General features: G+C 40.7%; 3 protein-coding genes across 4 annotated transcripts; 2 read left to right on the top strand and 1 right to left on the bottom strand.

Moving 5' to 3' along the window:
- The first annotated feature begins 128 nt into the window (after nucleotides 1-128).
- Nucleotides 129-6681, top strand: ehd2b (EH-domain containing 2b). 2 transcript variants are annotated; one of them, XM_004560477.4, is made up of 8 exons: nucleotides 129-391; nucleotides 463-525; nucleotides 1628-2093; nucleotides 2230-2406; nucleotides 3375-3490; nucleotides 4555-4967; nucleotides 5073-5237; nucleotides 5359-6681. In XM_004560477.4, exons 3-8 carry the CDS (start codon nucleotides 1873-1875, stop codon nucleotides 5905-5907), a joined length of 1641 nt encoding a protein of 546 aa, XP_004560534.1. In that variant the 5' UTR covers nucleotides 129-391; nucleotides 463-525; nucleotides 1628-1872; the 3' UTR covers nucleotides 5908-6681. The 2 variants fall into 2 exon arrangements, with proteins under 2 accessions (XP_004560534.1, XP_004560535.1); XM_004560478.4 differs by having other exon boundaries at nucleotides 130-525; nucleotides 3375-3472.
- Nucleotides 6682-8504: 1823 nt separating this feature from the next.
- On the bottom strand, nucleotides 8505-11155 carry nup88 (nucleoporin 88). Its single transcript, XM_004560480.6, has one exon. The coding sequence runs from the start codon at nucleotides 11113-11115 to the stop codon at nucleotides 8956-8958; it is 2160 nt and encodes a 719-aa protein (XP_004560537.1). The 5' UTR covers nucleotides 11116-11155; the 3' UTR covers nucleotides 8505-8955.
- On the top strand, nucleotides 11057-15716 carry psmd8 (proteasome 26S subunit, non-ATPase 8). Its single transcript, XM_023153603.2, has 8 exons — nucleotides 11057-11075; nucleotides 11219-11330; nucleotides 12643-12715; nucleotides 12813-12915; nucleotides 13006-13171; nucleotides 13681-13781; nucleotides 14228-14339; nucleotides 14906-15716. The coding sequence occupies exons 2-8, from the start codon at nucleotides 11226-11228 to the stop codon at nucleotides 15041-15043; spliced, it is 798 nt and encodes a 265-aa protein (XP_023009371.1). The 5' UTR covers nucleotides 11057-11075; nucleotides 11219-11225; the 3' UTR covers nucleotides 15044-15716.
- Nucleotides 15717-16052: the final 336 nt, after the last annotated feature.

The following is a 16052-nucleotide window of genomic DNA, read 5'->3' as shown; positions in this document are numbered from 1 at the left end:
GGGAGATTTTGTCTTTTTTTTTTTTTTTTTTTTTTTTTTTTTAAAAAGCAACTCCACCCAAATTATTTATTCGCAACCCCCTCCTCCAGTCCACGCCCTCTAGCCACGACTTAGTTCATCCTTGCCCTGAGTAGAGTGTTAGTGCTGCCCACATATTGCCAGGCATCCCTGGAAGAGGAGGTGTATTAAACTTAGAGAAGCAAGCAAGGAGAGAGAGAAAAAAAAATCCTCGGTGTGGTGCGCCTGTGTGTCTGAGTGTTTGCCTTGGGAGATTGGGAACCCTTTCCAGATGATCTGAAGCTCATCTGAAATACATTAAACCCAGGAGAAGAACGATCCTCTAATTCAGCTGCGTTGACGCTCCACTGAGGGTTCCTATTTGCTGTTAGAGGTACACCCATACATGTAGCTGCAGCTCCCCAAGAGACTGTTTTCATCTCCTTAAGCCAAAATATTTTCCAGGCTCCAGAGGGCAAGATTGGAGAGCTGGAGGGAACTCCCTGAAGAAGCCTGCATAATAACTTGGTAAATACTCCTTTTAAACTTTAAATGTGGCAGTAATGATTGGCTTGCATTTTAACTGAAAATATGTAGCTGTAATTGTAAAGTAGAGGGAAAACTAAGCTTTGATTTGGTATATAATGAGTGCAACAATTTATAAAGTAGCTAAATAACTTTCTGTATAGGCTTCTGATATTTTTCACTCCCCTGATACTTGCTGCTCTTGCACATTTCAATGTTACTTTCCATGTTCCAGGTCCAAAATTTTGTTGCAATTCCGGTGTGCAAACCCACGAGGCATTTTCCTTCATCCTTAAACATTATAAACGGATCCCAAAGCCTAAACCAGCTTTTTGATTTTCACAGTGAGACCATAAATCCACGTTTACTCGTACAGCTTGGCCGCAGCAGAACTTTTGTATATAATGGCTACATTTAATGCCTCTCCATTAGATCTCCAGGGTTCGCCATTTTGACAAGAGGGCTTTCCACACTGGTCTTATGACATGTCAGGACTGTGATTACTGTTTTCCTCGGGGGGAGATTTTTTAATATCCTAGTTTAAATTGGATTTGCAAGAGAAGCTCTTCACAGATGAGCTAACATCTGTTGACATGTGTCTTGCCTATCTTCCTTAATGTCAGTCTCTTTCTATAATGAGTTATGCCTTTGACTCTTAATCCAGGGTTTCTGTTTATATAGACTGCTGTAAAAAGATAATTACTCAAGGGTTACATTTGTTTTTCCATGAGAACACTATCTCCTGAGATGTCTCCTTGTATGAGCAGTCTGTGCACGAATTACATGTTCCACTTAGGGGAACTGCAGCGGATAAAAGAATGTCTTACTCATTTCACTGTAAAGGCATGAGCTGTGCCTGAGCAAATCCTGATGCAGGGCTGGGTTTGCAAGTTTTCCAACATGAACACCAACTTTTTCCAGGCATCCACTGAAAATGCTTGGCAGACTGAGGGTGGGCTGAAGTTTGCTTTAGATTCCACATTGTTTCTCTAGAATGTGGCAGACTTTGATCAAGCACACACAGGTTTCTTTTGGGATGTGGAGTTATCTCTTTTTTTCTGTTTGATTAAACCTCTACCTGCCTCATTTTCTCTCTGCGTTTCAGGATCTAAAGGTTTCAGTGTGTTGACTCAAAGGAGAAACTCCCAACTTTAAACTAAACACCAGCCCTATCGTTTCTCTAAGTGTGTGCAGAGAAGGGCTCAAGGACAAGTGAGCAGCATTCGTATAAATACAGGAAACACCTGAAGGTTTTTCCAAGGCTTGGCCACAGGAAATATAACTCCAAGCAACTGATATAACTCTGACACTGATTTTTGCAAGAAGCTCTCTATCCTCTTGTCAATCAATATGTCACGCTGGGGGAGAAAGAATGTGAAGAAGGCGCCTGAGGTGATCCACACTGTGACAGAGGGACTGAAGTCCCTGTACCGCGAGAAACTGCTGCCTCTGGAGCAGTACTATGGATTCCATGACTTCCATTCTCCTAGTTTGGAGGATGCAGATTTTGACAATAAGCCTATGGTGCTAGTTGTTGGACAGTACTCCACTGGAAAAACAACATTCATCAAGTAAGACACTACAATGCTATGGTATACATTTGCCCATTCTTATATCTCCTGAGTATTTCTACTTTATTTAAGTGACAGCAAATATAAACAAACAAACAAAACAAAACAAACTACAAGCTTTTTGTCTGATTTACAGGTATCTGCTGGAGCAGGATATTCCTGGGAGCAGGATAGGTCCTGAACCCACCACTGACTGCTTCACTGCCATCATGCATGGGGACGTGGAGTCAGTCATCCCAGGGAATGCCCTTATTGTAGACCCTAACAAGCCTTTCCGCAAACTCAATCCATTTGGAAACACCTTTCTCAACAGGTGAGAATCTGGCTTTTATTCACAGTGCGTTGTGATTTTTTTCCCCACTAAGCGAGGCAGTTACATTTTAGCATGAAATAGGCAGAACATGTGAGAGAACTCATGGAGGGAAAACAGAGAAGGAGATATTAAGATTACAGAGAGTGTTTTAGCTCTGGAATTTCAAGTGCTTGTGCCAAATTTCAGAGGAGGAGGCACTTGCCTTATTTGTGGAAAAATGGTGAAACAGAGCGATATCACCCAAGAGGGTGATGAAAGTTCATGTACTCAGGCAGGAACTGCAATGTATTAAAGTTGAAAACTGAGGTTAGTGGGGTCTACAGCCTCTTAGGGTAAAGAGAAACACAGAAGTCACAGACTGTGGAGGGACTGGAGAAACTGTAGGACAAACGTGACGTTTATTCCTGTCATGTTTACTGCCCAAGCTGATGTTTTTCCACTGTTGTTAGCCAAGGAAGAAGTTACGTCTTACAGTGAAGTGAGGTACTAGAGGCATAGCCACGCAGGCCAGAAGTGACAGGAACTTAGAGTGCTTCTGTTAATGGGCTCCATCATGACATTCTGGTGCAAGTTTTCCAAGCATGCGTTCCTGTCTCCCTCAGCAGGGTATGTTTGAGAATGTATTTGCGTCTCTCCTTTTGCGTTGACTTCCTGTTCTAGGAACCAGTGGGCTCGTTAAGCCCATAAGCTGCAGGAAGCAGTGGTGTTGTTCTAAGCCCCACATCGTTAGCAGGCCTTATTGTTTGATTCTGGCAGTAATGGTCATTTTCCTTCAGGAAGCCCAGAGCAAAAGAGGCCTGCTTGCACACAATGGCCTTCAGTGGGAGGGACAGGGTGTGTGGACAGAGTGGCTTTCAATCTGCTCCTGAGATCGCTCTGGCTTTTTTTGATAAGAATTGACTATTTCCACATAATTTAGACTCTTAAACAATCTTATGTCATTCTTTGTTTGCTGATGAATATGCTAGATTCCAGTGTGCCCAAATGCCTAACCAGGTTCTGGAGAGCATCAGCATTATTGACACACCAGGGATCCTGTCTGGTGCCAAACAGAGAGTGAGCCGAGGTGAGGGAAAAGGCAAAGGTGAGGAGAGGGCATGGGGGGCCTGCAGAGACACACGTCCTTGAACATCAGCTCACAAACTCATCTCCTTGGCACGCCTGGCTAACTCATGGGACCAGTATGCTCTGTTGCAATGACATTTGGCAGCAGAGATAAAAAAAAAATAAAATCTCTGCAGTACACAGCAGCCATAAAATCATAATAAGGAACAGAAACAGTGCAGTCAATTCTGCGAGCACATCTGGAAGAATGTACTGTTGAGCATTAACTATCACAATCACCTCACACCATTTTGTTTTTTTCTAATTTAATATTCACTCATGCTCCAAGCAAACCATTATTCCAATCAATCTGCATGAGCAACTAACAAGTTTAAAGTGTCAGTATACCCAAATTATGAAAACATATTTCCTTGCTTACCGCTGGTGGTATTTAGCCATGTAAACAGTTTTGGTTTGATCACTAGAATTTTTTAAAATATTCATCTGCAAGATTTGCTTCTATATCCTAAGAGGATGGAAGTAAATAAGATGTTAAAAGAGAAGTCTCAGTTTCTCACTCAACAACAAATGGACTGGATTATTCAGAGATACTGAGATGCTCTTTTAAAAGTAGGCTACTACTTCTTTTTTTTTTTATCAGTTCTTGTGCTGTGTGTACCACAGTTCAGTTATCAAAAATTTAGAGATGCTTTCTTAAAACCAAAAAAGATAAAAACCAAAACTATCTATGTGGCCATCCCACAAAAAGTATGTGGAATGTGTTTTCTTTGGGGGGATTTTGATGAACTTATGATTTAGTAGAATCATGTTGATACAGATCAACCAGTGCCTGAAAAAATATTAACTAATTTATTAGACTTTCACTTTCATACATTAAGTCAAAGAATTCTTTTTCATTATGTCTTGCACAAAAATGAAGCCTCTGTGACCGGAAATTCAGTCTTTGGGATTTTACAGATTATAATCTTTAGGGTTTGTGTCTGTGTCGACCTTCTTCCCTCTCCTGACCCTTGTTTGTTCAATGCATACTCCACATTTAGGTCTACGGATGAATCAGTGATTGCATCTTTTTTGTTTAAACAGGGTATGACTTCCCAGCTGTACTGCGCTGGTTTGCAGAACGTGTGGACCGCATCGTCCTGCTGTTTGATGCTCACAAGCTAGAGATATCCGATGAGTTCTCTGAGGCCATCGGTGCCCTGAAAGGCAACGAAGACAAACTGCGTGTGGTGCTAAACAAAGCAGACATGGTGGGCACCCAGCAGCTGATGCGAGTGTATGGTGCCCTGATGTGGTCCCTGGGGAAGGTATTTGGCACTCCAGAGGTTCTACGTGTCTATATCGGCTCCTTCTGGGCAGAGCCATTGCTGGTGAACGACAACCGTAAGTTGTTTGAGCTGGAGGAGGAGGATCTCTTTGCTGATATTCAAAACCTTCCTCGAAATGCAGCCATACGCAAACTCAATGATCTGGTCAAGAGAGCCCGTCTGGTTAGGGTGAGCGAGTTGCATATTTGTTCACGTCTCAGCATGTTTTCATTAAATGATTATTCAGAAAGTCATATTGGTGCACTCTGTGTGTTTTATTTCTCTAAATCCTAGGTCCACGCCCACATCATCAGCCACCTGAAGCAGGAGATGCGTTCTGTCTTCAGGAAGGATAATAAAAAGAAGAATCTGATCTATCAGCTACCAGTTATTTTCTCCAAGATCCAGCTTCAGCACAACATTTCTGCTGGAGACTTTCCAGACTGTGCTAAGATGCAGGTTTGTTTGAAACACTGGCTTTGTTTACAAGCAACTTCTGTTAACTTGTGGTTACAACAGGAAAGTTTATTCTAATGTAACTATTAATCTAAGGACTAACACATTATTCTCATTTTTAAAGGAACAACTGATGGTTCATGATTTCACCAAGTTCAAATCCTTGAAGCCTAATCTGATGGCATCCTTGGATGAGTTGCTCTCCAGTGACATTGCCAAACTGATGCCCCTCCTGAGGCAAGAGGAGCTGGAAGCAGGTGATCAACCAGGTGTGCAGGGTGGTGCCTTCTTGGGGACCCGTGCTGGACCTTTCTCAGAAGGTGACCCCTTTGTTGAGGAAAATGGAGAGGGTTGTGAGGAGGAGGAAGATTGGGTGGTGACCAAAGACAAGCCCAAATATGATGAAATCTTCTACAACCTTGCTCCCAACGAGGGGAAACTAAGCGGCACCAAGGCAAAGGACTGGATGGTGAGCTCCCGCCTGCCCAACTCTGTTCTGGGTCGCATCTGGAAGCTCTCAGATGTCGATCGTGATGGCATGTTGGATGATGAAGAATTTGCCCTGGCCAGCCACCTAATTGAGGTCAAGCTGGAGGGTCATGGTCTTCCCCCTGAGCTTCCCAACCGTCTGATCCCACCCTCCAAACGTAGGCAGAAAGGCTCTGATGCATAGACCATCTACTGGCTGTCACACCTATGCTACTGTTGTATTTGCTCTTATTTTCCTGCAGACCCAAATCTAAACGTTGCATGTTAGGTATGCAACGTTTCCTCTGAGAATGATTATAATCTTGCACAATGAACATGCTGTATTTAAATATAAGTTGACAAACAAGGGCTTTCAGAAAAGGATTGTGTATAAGTCAAAGGATCTGTTTGCTTCTTCCCTTTGACTCCTCAAAGTTGGCTTTTTTATGATGAATATAGATTTGCTGAGCAGAAATGAAAGGCTGAGTCTAAGTGAGCAAAAATCTGCATGTACTTTTAAAAACTCCAGAGCAATTTTATTCTTAAAAAAAACCCACCTTTTTTGACATTTTAACATTCCTTCAGTGTCTAGATATTAGAGATTATTTGTAGGAATATGCCTTTTTTCACATGTGATCAGTCCAGTGAAGCATCATTTAGAAATTTATTTTCAACTTATTTTGTTGTGTTTTCAGCATTTTCTTCTCCATGTAACAGAACAATCATGTACAAATCTAAAAATCTGAATGCATTTCACTCTGATGCTTTACATGTCACATTTTTGTGCTGAATTTATACATTATTTTGTAAATTGTCGCTGTTTACGTTGTATGTGCAGGATCAGGATCTGCGTTGCATAAAAGAACATTACATTCTCAACTAGACTGAATGAATGCCATGTTACTGACTACTGTACACAGCTCTGCCAACTGTTCTTATGTTAACAACCATTGTAACCAAATAAAACTACCTGACTGTGTCTAGTGTCTTTGGTTATTCTTTCATACAAGCAAAAACTTTTGTACAACTTGAAAAGGTTTTTAAACTTAGTTATCAAAATGCCTACAATCTGAAAATAAATAACCTAAAATGGAAGTAATAGCTATGGGGGTTTGATTTGACTCTTTTTCAACAACATTTTGTGTTTTATCAAGCTCACTTGGTCTCTCAGTGACAGACCACATAAACAGTGACTCACAGTCTCCTCTGCCAAGTCTCCATACCACCATTTTCCGAGGCTCTTTCCCTTGTCGTTCCCACCATCTGAAGCCTTTTTTCTGCCCCTCGTTCTCTTGCACATACACATGCAGTCTATTTGTACCCCTTCATCCCAGTTTAGTTCTATGTTCGCATTCACATTAGCCTCCCAGCACACAGTGTTTGGTTTTGGTGTAAACTATGTGGTATGAGCGTGAATGTGTCCTGTGTAGAGCTGCGTATTTCACATAAGAGTTTCAGGCTTTCCTAAAGAAGGAGTGGCCTCCCCGCCTTCTTTTTCCACTCCTCCATGGAAAGAAACACAAATGAGAAACAGAGGCAATGCAGCCCTTTCCTCGCAGCTCTCCAGCTTACAGTGACTCACATGTGAAGAATGTGGTGGGCTGGACTGGGAGTTATTAATATCTCCTTTCCTAGGGTCTGCTAACTTTCCTCAGGATCTAAACATTGTACCTTTATGAAAGAACTTAAAATTCCCCTTTTGGACTGTTCCCGAGTGAGCCCTGCTGTTTACCACACCCTCTTCTATGTATCTGAGAGAAAAAGTGTGAGGTGATGTGTGTGGAAAAAACAGCTAAATCATCATAAAGACATGCAGTTTCTTGACTAAAAATGCTCTCCTTGTATATTATTAAGTCACAGCTATCAACACCTTCTTAGAGAGTAAAAAAAAATAAATCCCAATAGCAGTTTGAACAGTGCTTGTCTGTTATGTAAATAGTTATTCTGGGTCATAAACCATCTCAAATATTTGGTATTCAAATCAAGCTACCACTGCAACCCTGCAAGCAGCCTAAATTACAGTTGATGACCCCAGCGACGACAAAGATCCCCAACAATGAAGCTTACTCAACAAAACTGGGGTCTCCTTATACGTCACTGATTGTTTATGTGGGGAATTCCTCACTAGGAAACCTGTGGTGGAAGAAAAACTGAGGCCGTCAGCTCTGGAGATGGGGTGACACCTGGTGGATACAGGATTCTTGGCAATCTTATGCTGAAATTGTTCACTGGAGTTCCCAGCTGTAGATGGCAGACTGGAGGCATGCAGCTGTGCACATTGAAGGACATGTTCAGACACGGGAGAAAAAGTGAATCCCTAGTGTGTAGGAAGCCCTACTTGAATTTTAACATTGTTTACAATTTTGGCTTGCAATGTTTATTAAGACAATAACCAAGACAAAACAAATAATTTCCTGCCTTCTGTTTAGGAGTTATGCTCTTGCTGTGTCTCTTACTGGGGGCATGCTATGTATTGCATCTATGCTAAACATCCATATCAAACCAAACACTCACATGATTTTAGCCTCCTTTAGAAGTTCAAACATCTTGCCAGGACGTGGAATATTTAGTTCAGTTCACATTTGTTTGTTTTTTCGCAGTTAAATTACTAACTGGGACTTTCGTTGTGATGTTTGCATCTTCCCCCTGTTTACACAGGTTTTCTCCAAGTACTCTGGCAAATACAGCAACCAGCAGCTGTGAACGTGTCAGTTAATGCATGTCAATATAAAACTGTTAACTTGGATTTGTCTCTTAATATTTCTGCTTTTTGTAGCTATCCTACATTGAGACACAAACAAGTTTAATAATTTCAAGTTCATTTATTTATTTTTATGCAAAAAGGTGAGCAAACAAAATTGAAAACAGCTGTATAAGGTTAGTTTAGCACAAATTACTTTTAATTTTTCCTGCCTATACACGGGACATTAAACTGAGTATGTTAGTGATTCAATCATTAACATGTCAAAAATATTGATGTAGAAATATACAACTTTTTGTAAGAGAAAATCCAACCTTTTGTATTTCTGTATTCTGTATTAAGGAAAAACATTTAGTATGAAAGGTAAAGTTACACTAGCACATATAAGATATAGCATATAAGAAGATAGCACAACCACTTAGAGCTCAAGAACTCATTACAGCTTCTTATCAAATGTCAGAAAAACGGAAATGTAATAACGGTGCATTCCATGGAAAATTTGAAATATTTTCCCAACTATACAGAAAAAAAACTAGCATTTTTCTGCAGTGCTTAGAAACTAAAATGATTTTTGATGTCTTTGATCTGCTTCATCATGTCACCAATTTGCTGTCCTTGTTCTTTGAGGACATCCTGAACAACCTTCTTCTGGGGAGCGTTGAGGGAAACTGTTGCCCTAGTTCCGGGCATATCCTTGCCCACTTGTGTCTTCTGGTACTCCATCTTCATGTTCACCTGTCTGATGCAGTTTTCCAGGTGTTTCAGTTGATCATTGATGGTCTGCAGCTCCTTCTTCATTTCCTTTTCACTGTTTGACAGTATGGGTAGCTGGCTTTGCAGGCTACACAACACTTTCTTAACCCTGTTCATAATGGTTTCTTGGCGATACTTTGCATCTTCGTATTTATCAGCCAACCTTTCTGCTGCTTCTCTCAAACTCTTCCTCTCCTCCCTGCACAGAGACAAATCCTCCAGCTGCTTGTTCTTCTGGCCTGTCAGGAGTTTCACCCTCCTCTGCATCTCTTCACGAGCCATGTCCTGCTTGAGAATGTACTCCTCGCGGAACACCTGTGTGGCTCTGCTGAGGAGCTCCAGACACTCTGGAGGTGGTGGTGATGTGTCCTTGTCTCCAGCTTTAAGTACAAGAGGATTGGTGGAGCTCCGTGCCAGGATGTTGCGAATGTGCTGCTCAAAGGAGTCTTCGGCCAGCCCACGCAGAGGGGAGCTGGCAGAGCCCAGACCTGGGTGGGAGCAAAGCAGGGGAGGGGAAGGAGGGCGAATGGAGCTCAGAAGGGGTAACAGAATGCACTCATAAGTGCTGGTGATGCAGATCATGGTGGCGCCCAAGGCAAGGTCAGACACAATCAAAAAACCACGAATTGGAGCCGACTGACTGGTCAGGAGCGGTCTGGTGCAAAGAATGTGCTCTACAATGCAGCGCTTCTCAGCAGCCAGCTCCTGGAGACTGTCCTTATCCTCCTCATCTGATTTAAGGAACCTCTGCAGCTTGTTGACCCAGATTAGCCCCACGCTGTGCACTCCTGCTTCATGGGTGCAATGATACCGGTGCTGACAGAGAGGGTCTCTGTGCAGTTTGATTGGACAGGTGAAATCAAACTCTTGCGGCTCCTCGTCCTCTCCCGTTGCCACTTTAAGTATGAGCTCTAGCTCAACACACTCAAACACATAAAGAGCTGGCACTGTCTCTGTGCCTCGGATCCACTTTTCCACTGCCCCCGTGTCATCCTCTTCTTCAGACTCCAGCACGACACAGTGATACAGTGTGCCAGTTTCTGTGGCGATGACCAAGATACTCGGAACACATGGCAGGCACAGAATGGCACAAGCATCATAGCCATAGTTATCCTCTGCTGCTGGATACATGGGGAGAGGTCCAACGGGTTTACTCAGACTTATACCGTTTACCTGGCTCGTGTAGTTCACATAGGTCTCCCCATTTTCGTAAAGAATATAGAGAGGGTAGACCAGCTGGTCTTTGGAGACCTGTCCTGCCAGCTGCCGAGGAGGGGATGAAATCGGCCCAAAGTCAAACGCCACTGCTATCTCTCCCAGAGAAGCTGCGTACGAATGCACCGGAGGGTCGAGGCTGCTCTCGTCTTCTGACTGCGACACTGGCAGGATTTTGGCCGGTGTCTGCGGAGACTTCAAGCTGTAAAATCTGATCGTGTTGTCTGAAGTGAGCAGCACCATATGTGGCTCGTCAGTCTCGCTAGGGTACCAAGCAGCCTGTCGCAGACTGACCGACGGTGAGCTGGTGAAGAAGCGCTCCGCCACCGGGATGGTCTTGCAGTTGATTTTGCTGCGTCCGCCTTCAAACTCGGACCTCTTGCCCCACCGCAGAGGAAGCTCCAGGACCGAGACGCCTCGTTGACCGACCAGCGCGACATGGTGCTGTGTCGGGCTCACCAGCACCTGGCACACTTCAAAGAGCGGCGGGTTGATGCACAGCAAGGTCTGATACTTCCCGCTACCGGAGCTCTCCTCTGAGTTTAAGTGCCGCAGGTTGGTTGTGTAAAACACGCGGTCTGAATCGTCCCACACGAACAAATCCGCTCCCAAACAAAACGTGAGGTTCTTAGCGATCCCTCTTTCACTCGAGGTGCACTCCAAATCCAACTTCTCGCGTATTATTTTGAATATCGTGTGATTCGGTAAGTCATTGAGCCACCGTTCTGAATTGAGTGCCGCCATCTTGATCAACTGTCTGATTTCTGAAGGAAGCAGTAACGTGTTTTGGTTTTTTTCACGACAGTCATTTAACGTGTTACGGTGGCCGGTGTCGTATATTTTGCAGAATCACCATGGCGCTGAAAGAGACCGCTGGGCTGTATGAGACACTTAAAGCGGAGTGGAACAAGAAAAATCCAAACCTAAACAAATGTGGAGACCTTCTGAGCAAGCTTAAGGTAAAGTCGCACATTTGCTTGTCCAGGGTTGATTGTAGGAAGGAAGTCTTTCTATTTGTAAACGTTAGCACTGTTAGCAAACAGATTGCTAACTTACGCTAGCCCAGCTAACGCTGTACGTTAACGTCAGTAACTGGATAAACACCGATAATTAAATTAATTTTGGTTGAATAGTGTAGAGTTTTCACTTGCTAACTACAAACCAATGTTTGGAGAGGGATCGAACAATATCATCATTTTAGGATAATGATGAAACAAATGATTAACTTAGTCAATGAAAGCTAACGTCACTGTACCTTTCGTTAGCTCAGTTTTCTGTTTGGCAAGTTTAAGCCGAGTTGAAAGAGGTATCACTAAAAAGAAGAACCCTTTTTTCTTTGCTTTTTTTTTTTTTTAAAGTGACTCGTGATAAGGACATCAGCAAAGATGTTTTTCGTATTCAGAAATTGTTCGTATATACAACTAGTTTTGCAAGGCAAAGTCAGTCAAATCTGTTATATTTCTATTAAGAAGCAACCATTATGAAAGTTATATTAGCCTATATATAAAATACACCTATTCAATTCAATCAATTCCACGTTTGGTACAGCCACTTGGAGATAAAGAGCTCATTGCAGCTTCTTGTTAAATGACAAAAAATACAAATGTAATAACCAAGTGCATTCCAAGGGGAATCTGAAACGTCCCCCCTAACTATACACAACTAGCATTCTCTTCAATGCTTAAAAACAAAAAGGGTTCTTGATATCTTTGGTTTGGTTCATCATGTCACCAGTTTGCTGTCCTTGTTTACTAAGGACATCCTATTGGACAACTGCCTTCTGGTGGGTATAAATGATAATGTTGGGGAAATTTCACATTCACAAAACAAGGTGGACCATCTCCAAGTCAAGCTTTATTCATTTTTTAAATTAGGAACTATTACTATTACAACACGGCACTATAGTTAAGATCTTGAAAAGGGAAAAAAACTGTTACAATAAAATATAACTTTGATAAATTAGATTGTTAATGCTTGTTACAGCTTTTTCCTCTGTATCTTGTGTTCTTCCTTGTTTCTTCCTTTTTTCTTGTGATATAACCCTGGCATTGAGATGCTCTGTATATGTAATTGTTATTTTTTTAAAACAGAGTTTGACTGAGAAACGAAGGAAAAAAGTTTCAACAGGAGTCTGACATCAAAATAAATGTTTTATAAGGTTGTCTAGGTTGTTAGAACTCAATGAAAACCAACTTTGGGGTTTGTTCTGTTACAAATGATGTGTTGTAATTTAGATTTACATTGTTACATTTATCTTTTCTTTTTAAACAGATTTCATTGTTGGATCTGAACTTTTTACCTACCAGTGGATCCTCTCTCACCAAGCAGCAGCTCATTTTAGCTCGTGAGTACCTGCAAATCAAGCTGCCACAAGTTAACACAACAGCTTTTTAAGTTACTTGCAAAATAATTTCTAAGTACAATTTATGTTTGTATTTTAGGTGATGTACTTGAAATAGGAGCCTTATGGAGCATCCTCAAGAAGGACATCCCATCCTTTGAGCGATACATGGCCCAGCTAAAATGTTACTACTTTGATTACAAGTAAATGCCACTTTCTCTTAGAGAATTTGTTGCCCAAGATTGAGGTCTTTTTGTAACTGAAGTAATTATTTACATCTTTTTCTTTTTTAGGGAAGAGCTGCCTGAAGCTGCTTACATGCATCAGTTACTTGGACTGAACCTGCTCTTCCTGCTTTCGCAGAATCGCGTGTCTGAGTTTCACACAGAACTCGAAAGATTGAGTGCTAGAGATATTCAGACCAACGTGTACATCAGACACCCAGTGTCTCTAGAGCAGGTGCTATAGCTTACTTATGGACAATGCCTGATTTTGATTTGGATGATTTTTATTGTGTAATATCAGGTGTTAAAGAAAAAAAAAATTTGTGTGTCCAATTGGAAATTTGTACCCGTAAATTGCTCAAAATTAGTGATATATATATGCATGCATGCTAGCATTAGTGTTAACTTGAAATTATAGAAGCTACATTTGTAAAATAGTTTTGATCCTACAATAGATGTTGCATCAGAGGGTTATGTTTGACTGCTATTTGCAGTAATTCCTTTATATGCTTCACTAAGATTTAATAGATTGCTTTTGGCCTGAGGTAGATTGATGTGTGCTCTGATATTTTATACCCATTATGTATTTAAAGGTATATATATTAATTTACACAAACTAAATATTTATTTGGACAAATGCTTGGCTTATTGGAGTTTTACTTATACACAATAATTTAAGTCCTGTTATAGTAACTTTGATGTAAATGCAATCTTAATATTTTATTCTCTCTCTGCTAATTTCAGTACTTGATGGAGGGAAGCTACAACAAAGTATTCCTAGCCAAAGGCAACATCCCTGCTGAGAGCTACACCTTTTTTATAGATATTCTTCTGGACACAATTCGGTAAGGACCATAATGATTTCTATGCCTTTTACACATTCTGCATTCGTTGTGAATTTTAAAATATTTATCAGTAGCCTACAACCACATAACAACAGTTAGGTGTGCAAAAGCTATTTTAATCCATTTTACATAGTTGCAGTGAATAGTGTAAAGACAACTCAACACAACAAACACAATGATTTATTTTACTCTCATAGTTGTACCAATACTTTAACCTGAGCAAATGTGAAATAGATGGCAGTTTAAACACCTTTTTAAACAATATCTTTCCTGTCTTTGTCTAATTTTTAATGTTTTCTTGATTTGTACTGTGAACTCTGGGGGGAAAAACAACTTCATTTCACTGTGTTGTGCCATAATAATGTAGAAATGTATAAAACGTCATTAAAAATACAACTCTGTCCTTTGAAGATGACTTTAACTAAAGCTGACCTTTTCAATTGCAGCGACGAGATTGCAGGTTGCATAGAGAAGGCGTATGAGCAGATCCAGTTCAGTGAAGCTACCCGTGTGCTTTTCTTCAGTTCCCCCAAAAAGATGACAGATTATGCCAAGAAGGTAAGTCTGTTTTCATTTGGGAATCAAGCCTGTAGTCAAATCCAGATATTATGAGGAGGAGACATTAGATTCCTGCTGTGATAACATGATTTAAAGAAATTAAGTTCCTGCTTAACTCTGTTGCTTCTGCTTATGCAAATGCTTATTAAGATTTATTAGGTAAACACTGGCTGTCAGGTGGCCTTGGTGCCTGAAATATTTATGTAAAGTCTAAGTTGGTTCTTAATCAACGTGTTATGTTGTAGATGTCATTATGATTGGATATAGGAAGGGGAGTTGTCAGAAACTGGCTTGTTAATATACAGGAAAATGTCCCTCCAGATGTTAGATAAAATTTGTGCATAGGCAGAACCTGAAAAATAAGTAATATTCATAACATCAGATGGAAAAGATACATTTTACTGTTTGTTTTCAGATGTTCCTTAACAAGTTGTCTATAATTAAAATAAAAATCCTTCCTAGATTATTGCATGTAATAAGTCAAATAACTACATAAGCAATCTGTAACTGTTGATTTTCATTTTATTTTTTATTTGTTTAAATGAATACATTTTCCCCCATTTCAGAGAGGATGGAATTTGAGTGCAGATGGCTATTACTCTTTCACCAATCAGCAACAGCGGACAGAAGAGGTGAACATCCCTTCTACTGAGCTGGCACAACAGGTCATCGAATACGCACGACAGCTGGAAATGATTGTGTAATCCGCCCCCAGGAACACACTCAACCATGTACAGATGCACTCAGACAAACACGCCACTGGTCCAGTATACATCCAGTCAGCTCAAACACAGTTTCACTAAGGGATATGACTTCCTTTATTGCCAGAGTGGTTTATTTGTTTCCTATGCCTCACAAATCAACTGGCATCCATTATTCCTGTTTTCCCAAATCTACCTGGAAGTCTGACAGATTGGTTTTTATTTTAATACAAAACCCCCCACTGAAAATATCACCTTTGGTCTAATTAGCAGTTGCTATATAAATATCTATATTGCAGACATGTGAGAGTCTGAGTGTTTAAAGCCGGTTCTTTTATTCAAAATACCATCTGTCCAACGTTAAACTTTAGTTTTCTTTAGTCATTCCCAGATATTTCTTTTAAACACTGGGTCTCTTCTTTTTCAACTGTAAGAAAATTTAAAGTCATCACCCTAATTTTGGTATTCAGTGTCAAACAACTGTCAATAAACTCACCATTTTTTTCCCTGAACTTCAAATTCTTTTTGTATCAAAGTTTTCTCTCCTGGGTAGAACAAAAATAAATGTATTGCCCTTGCCTTGTATCTAAAATTGCCACTGAAGTTTGTGTTTGACTCTTCCTCACTAGACATTTTGTAAACACATTGATCTACAATAAATGATTCATAAAACAAACTTTTTGCATGTTAGTGTTGTGTTCTTTATACATTTCTAACTTTCCCCAGAATTAAGCCACTGATAGCAGCTCAATAGTAATGCCTTCTTTCATTGGTCAGTGTCTTTTCTAGTCTCTTTCAATGTTGAGTAAGCTGGATGCAGCTGGTGCATTTGGAAGTGGAATCAAAAATAGAATTACTGATTATTAACCAATGGTACAAAGGAAAATATAAGGAAGGGTAAAATGCTTGAACTTTCATCTTAAGGGTAAGATTGGGTCCTAGTTACGATCACATAGTTATTCAGATTTTATTAATGATAGCCAGATTCCTTATGTTGAACGTATACTATACC

The sequence above is a fragment of the Maylandia zebra genome, linkage group LG14, assembly GCF_041146795.1.
Source record: "Maylandia zebra isolate NMK-2024a linkage group LG14, Mzebra_GT3a, whole genome shotgun sequence".
NCBI lineage: Eukaryota > Metazoa > Chordata > Actinopteri > Cichliformes > Cichlidae > Maylandia > Maylandia zebra.
This window is presented reverse-complemented; position numbering and strand designations above follow the sequence as displayed.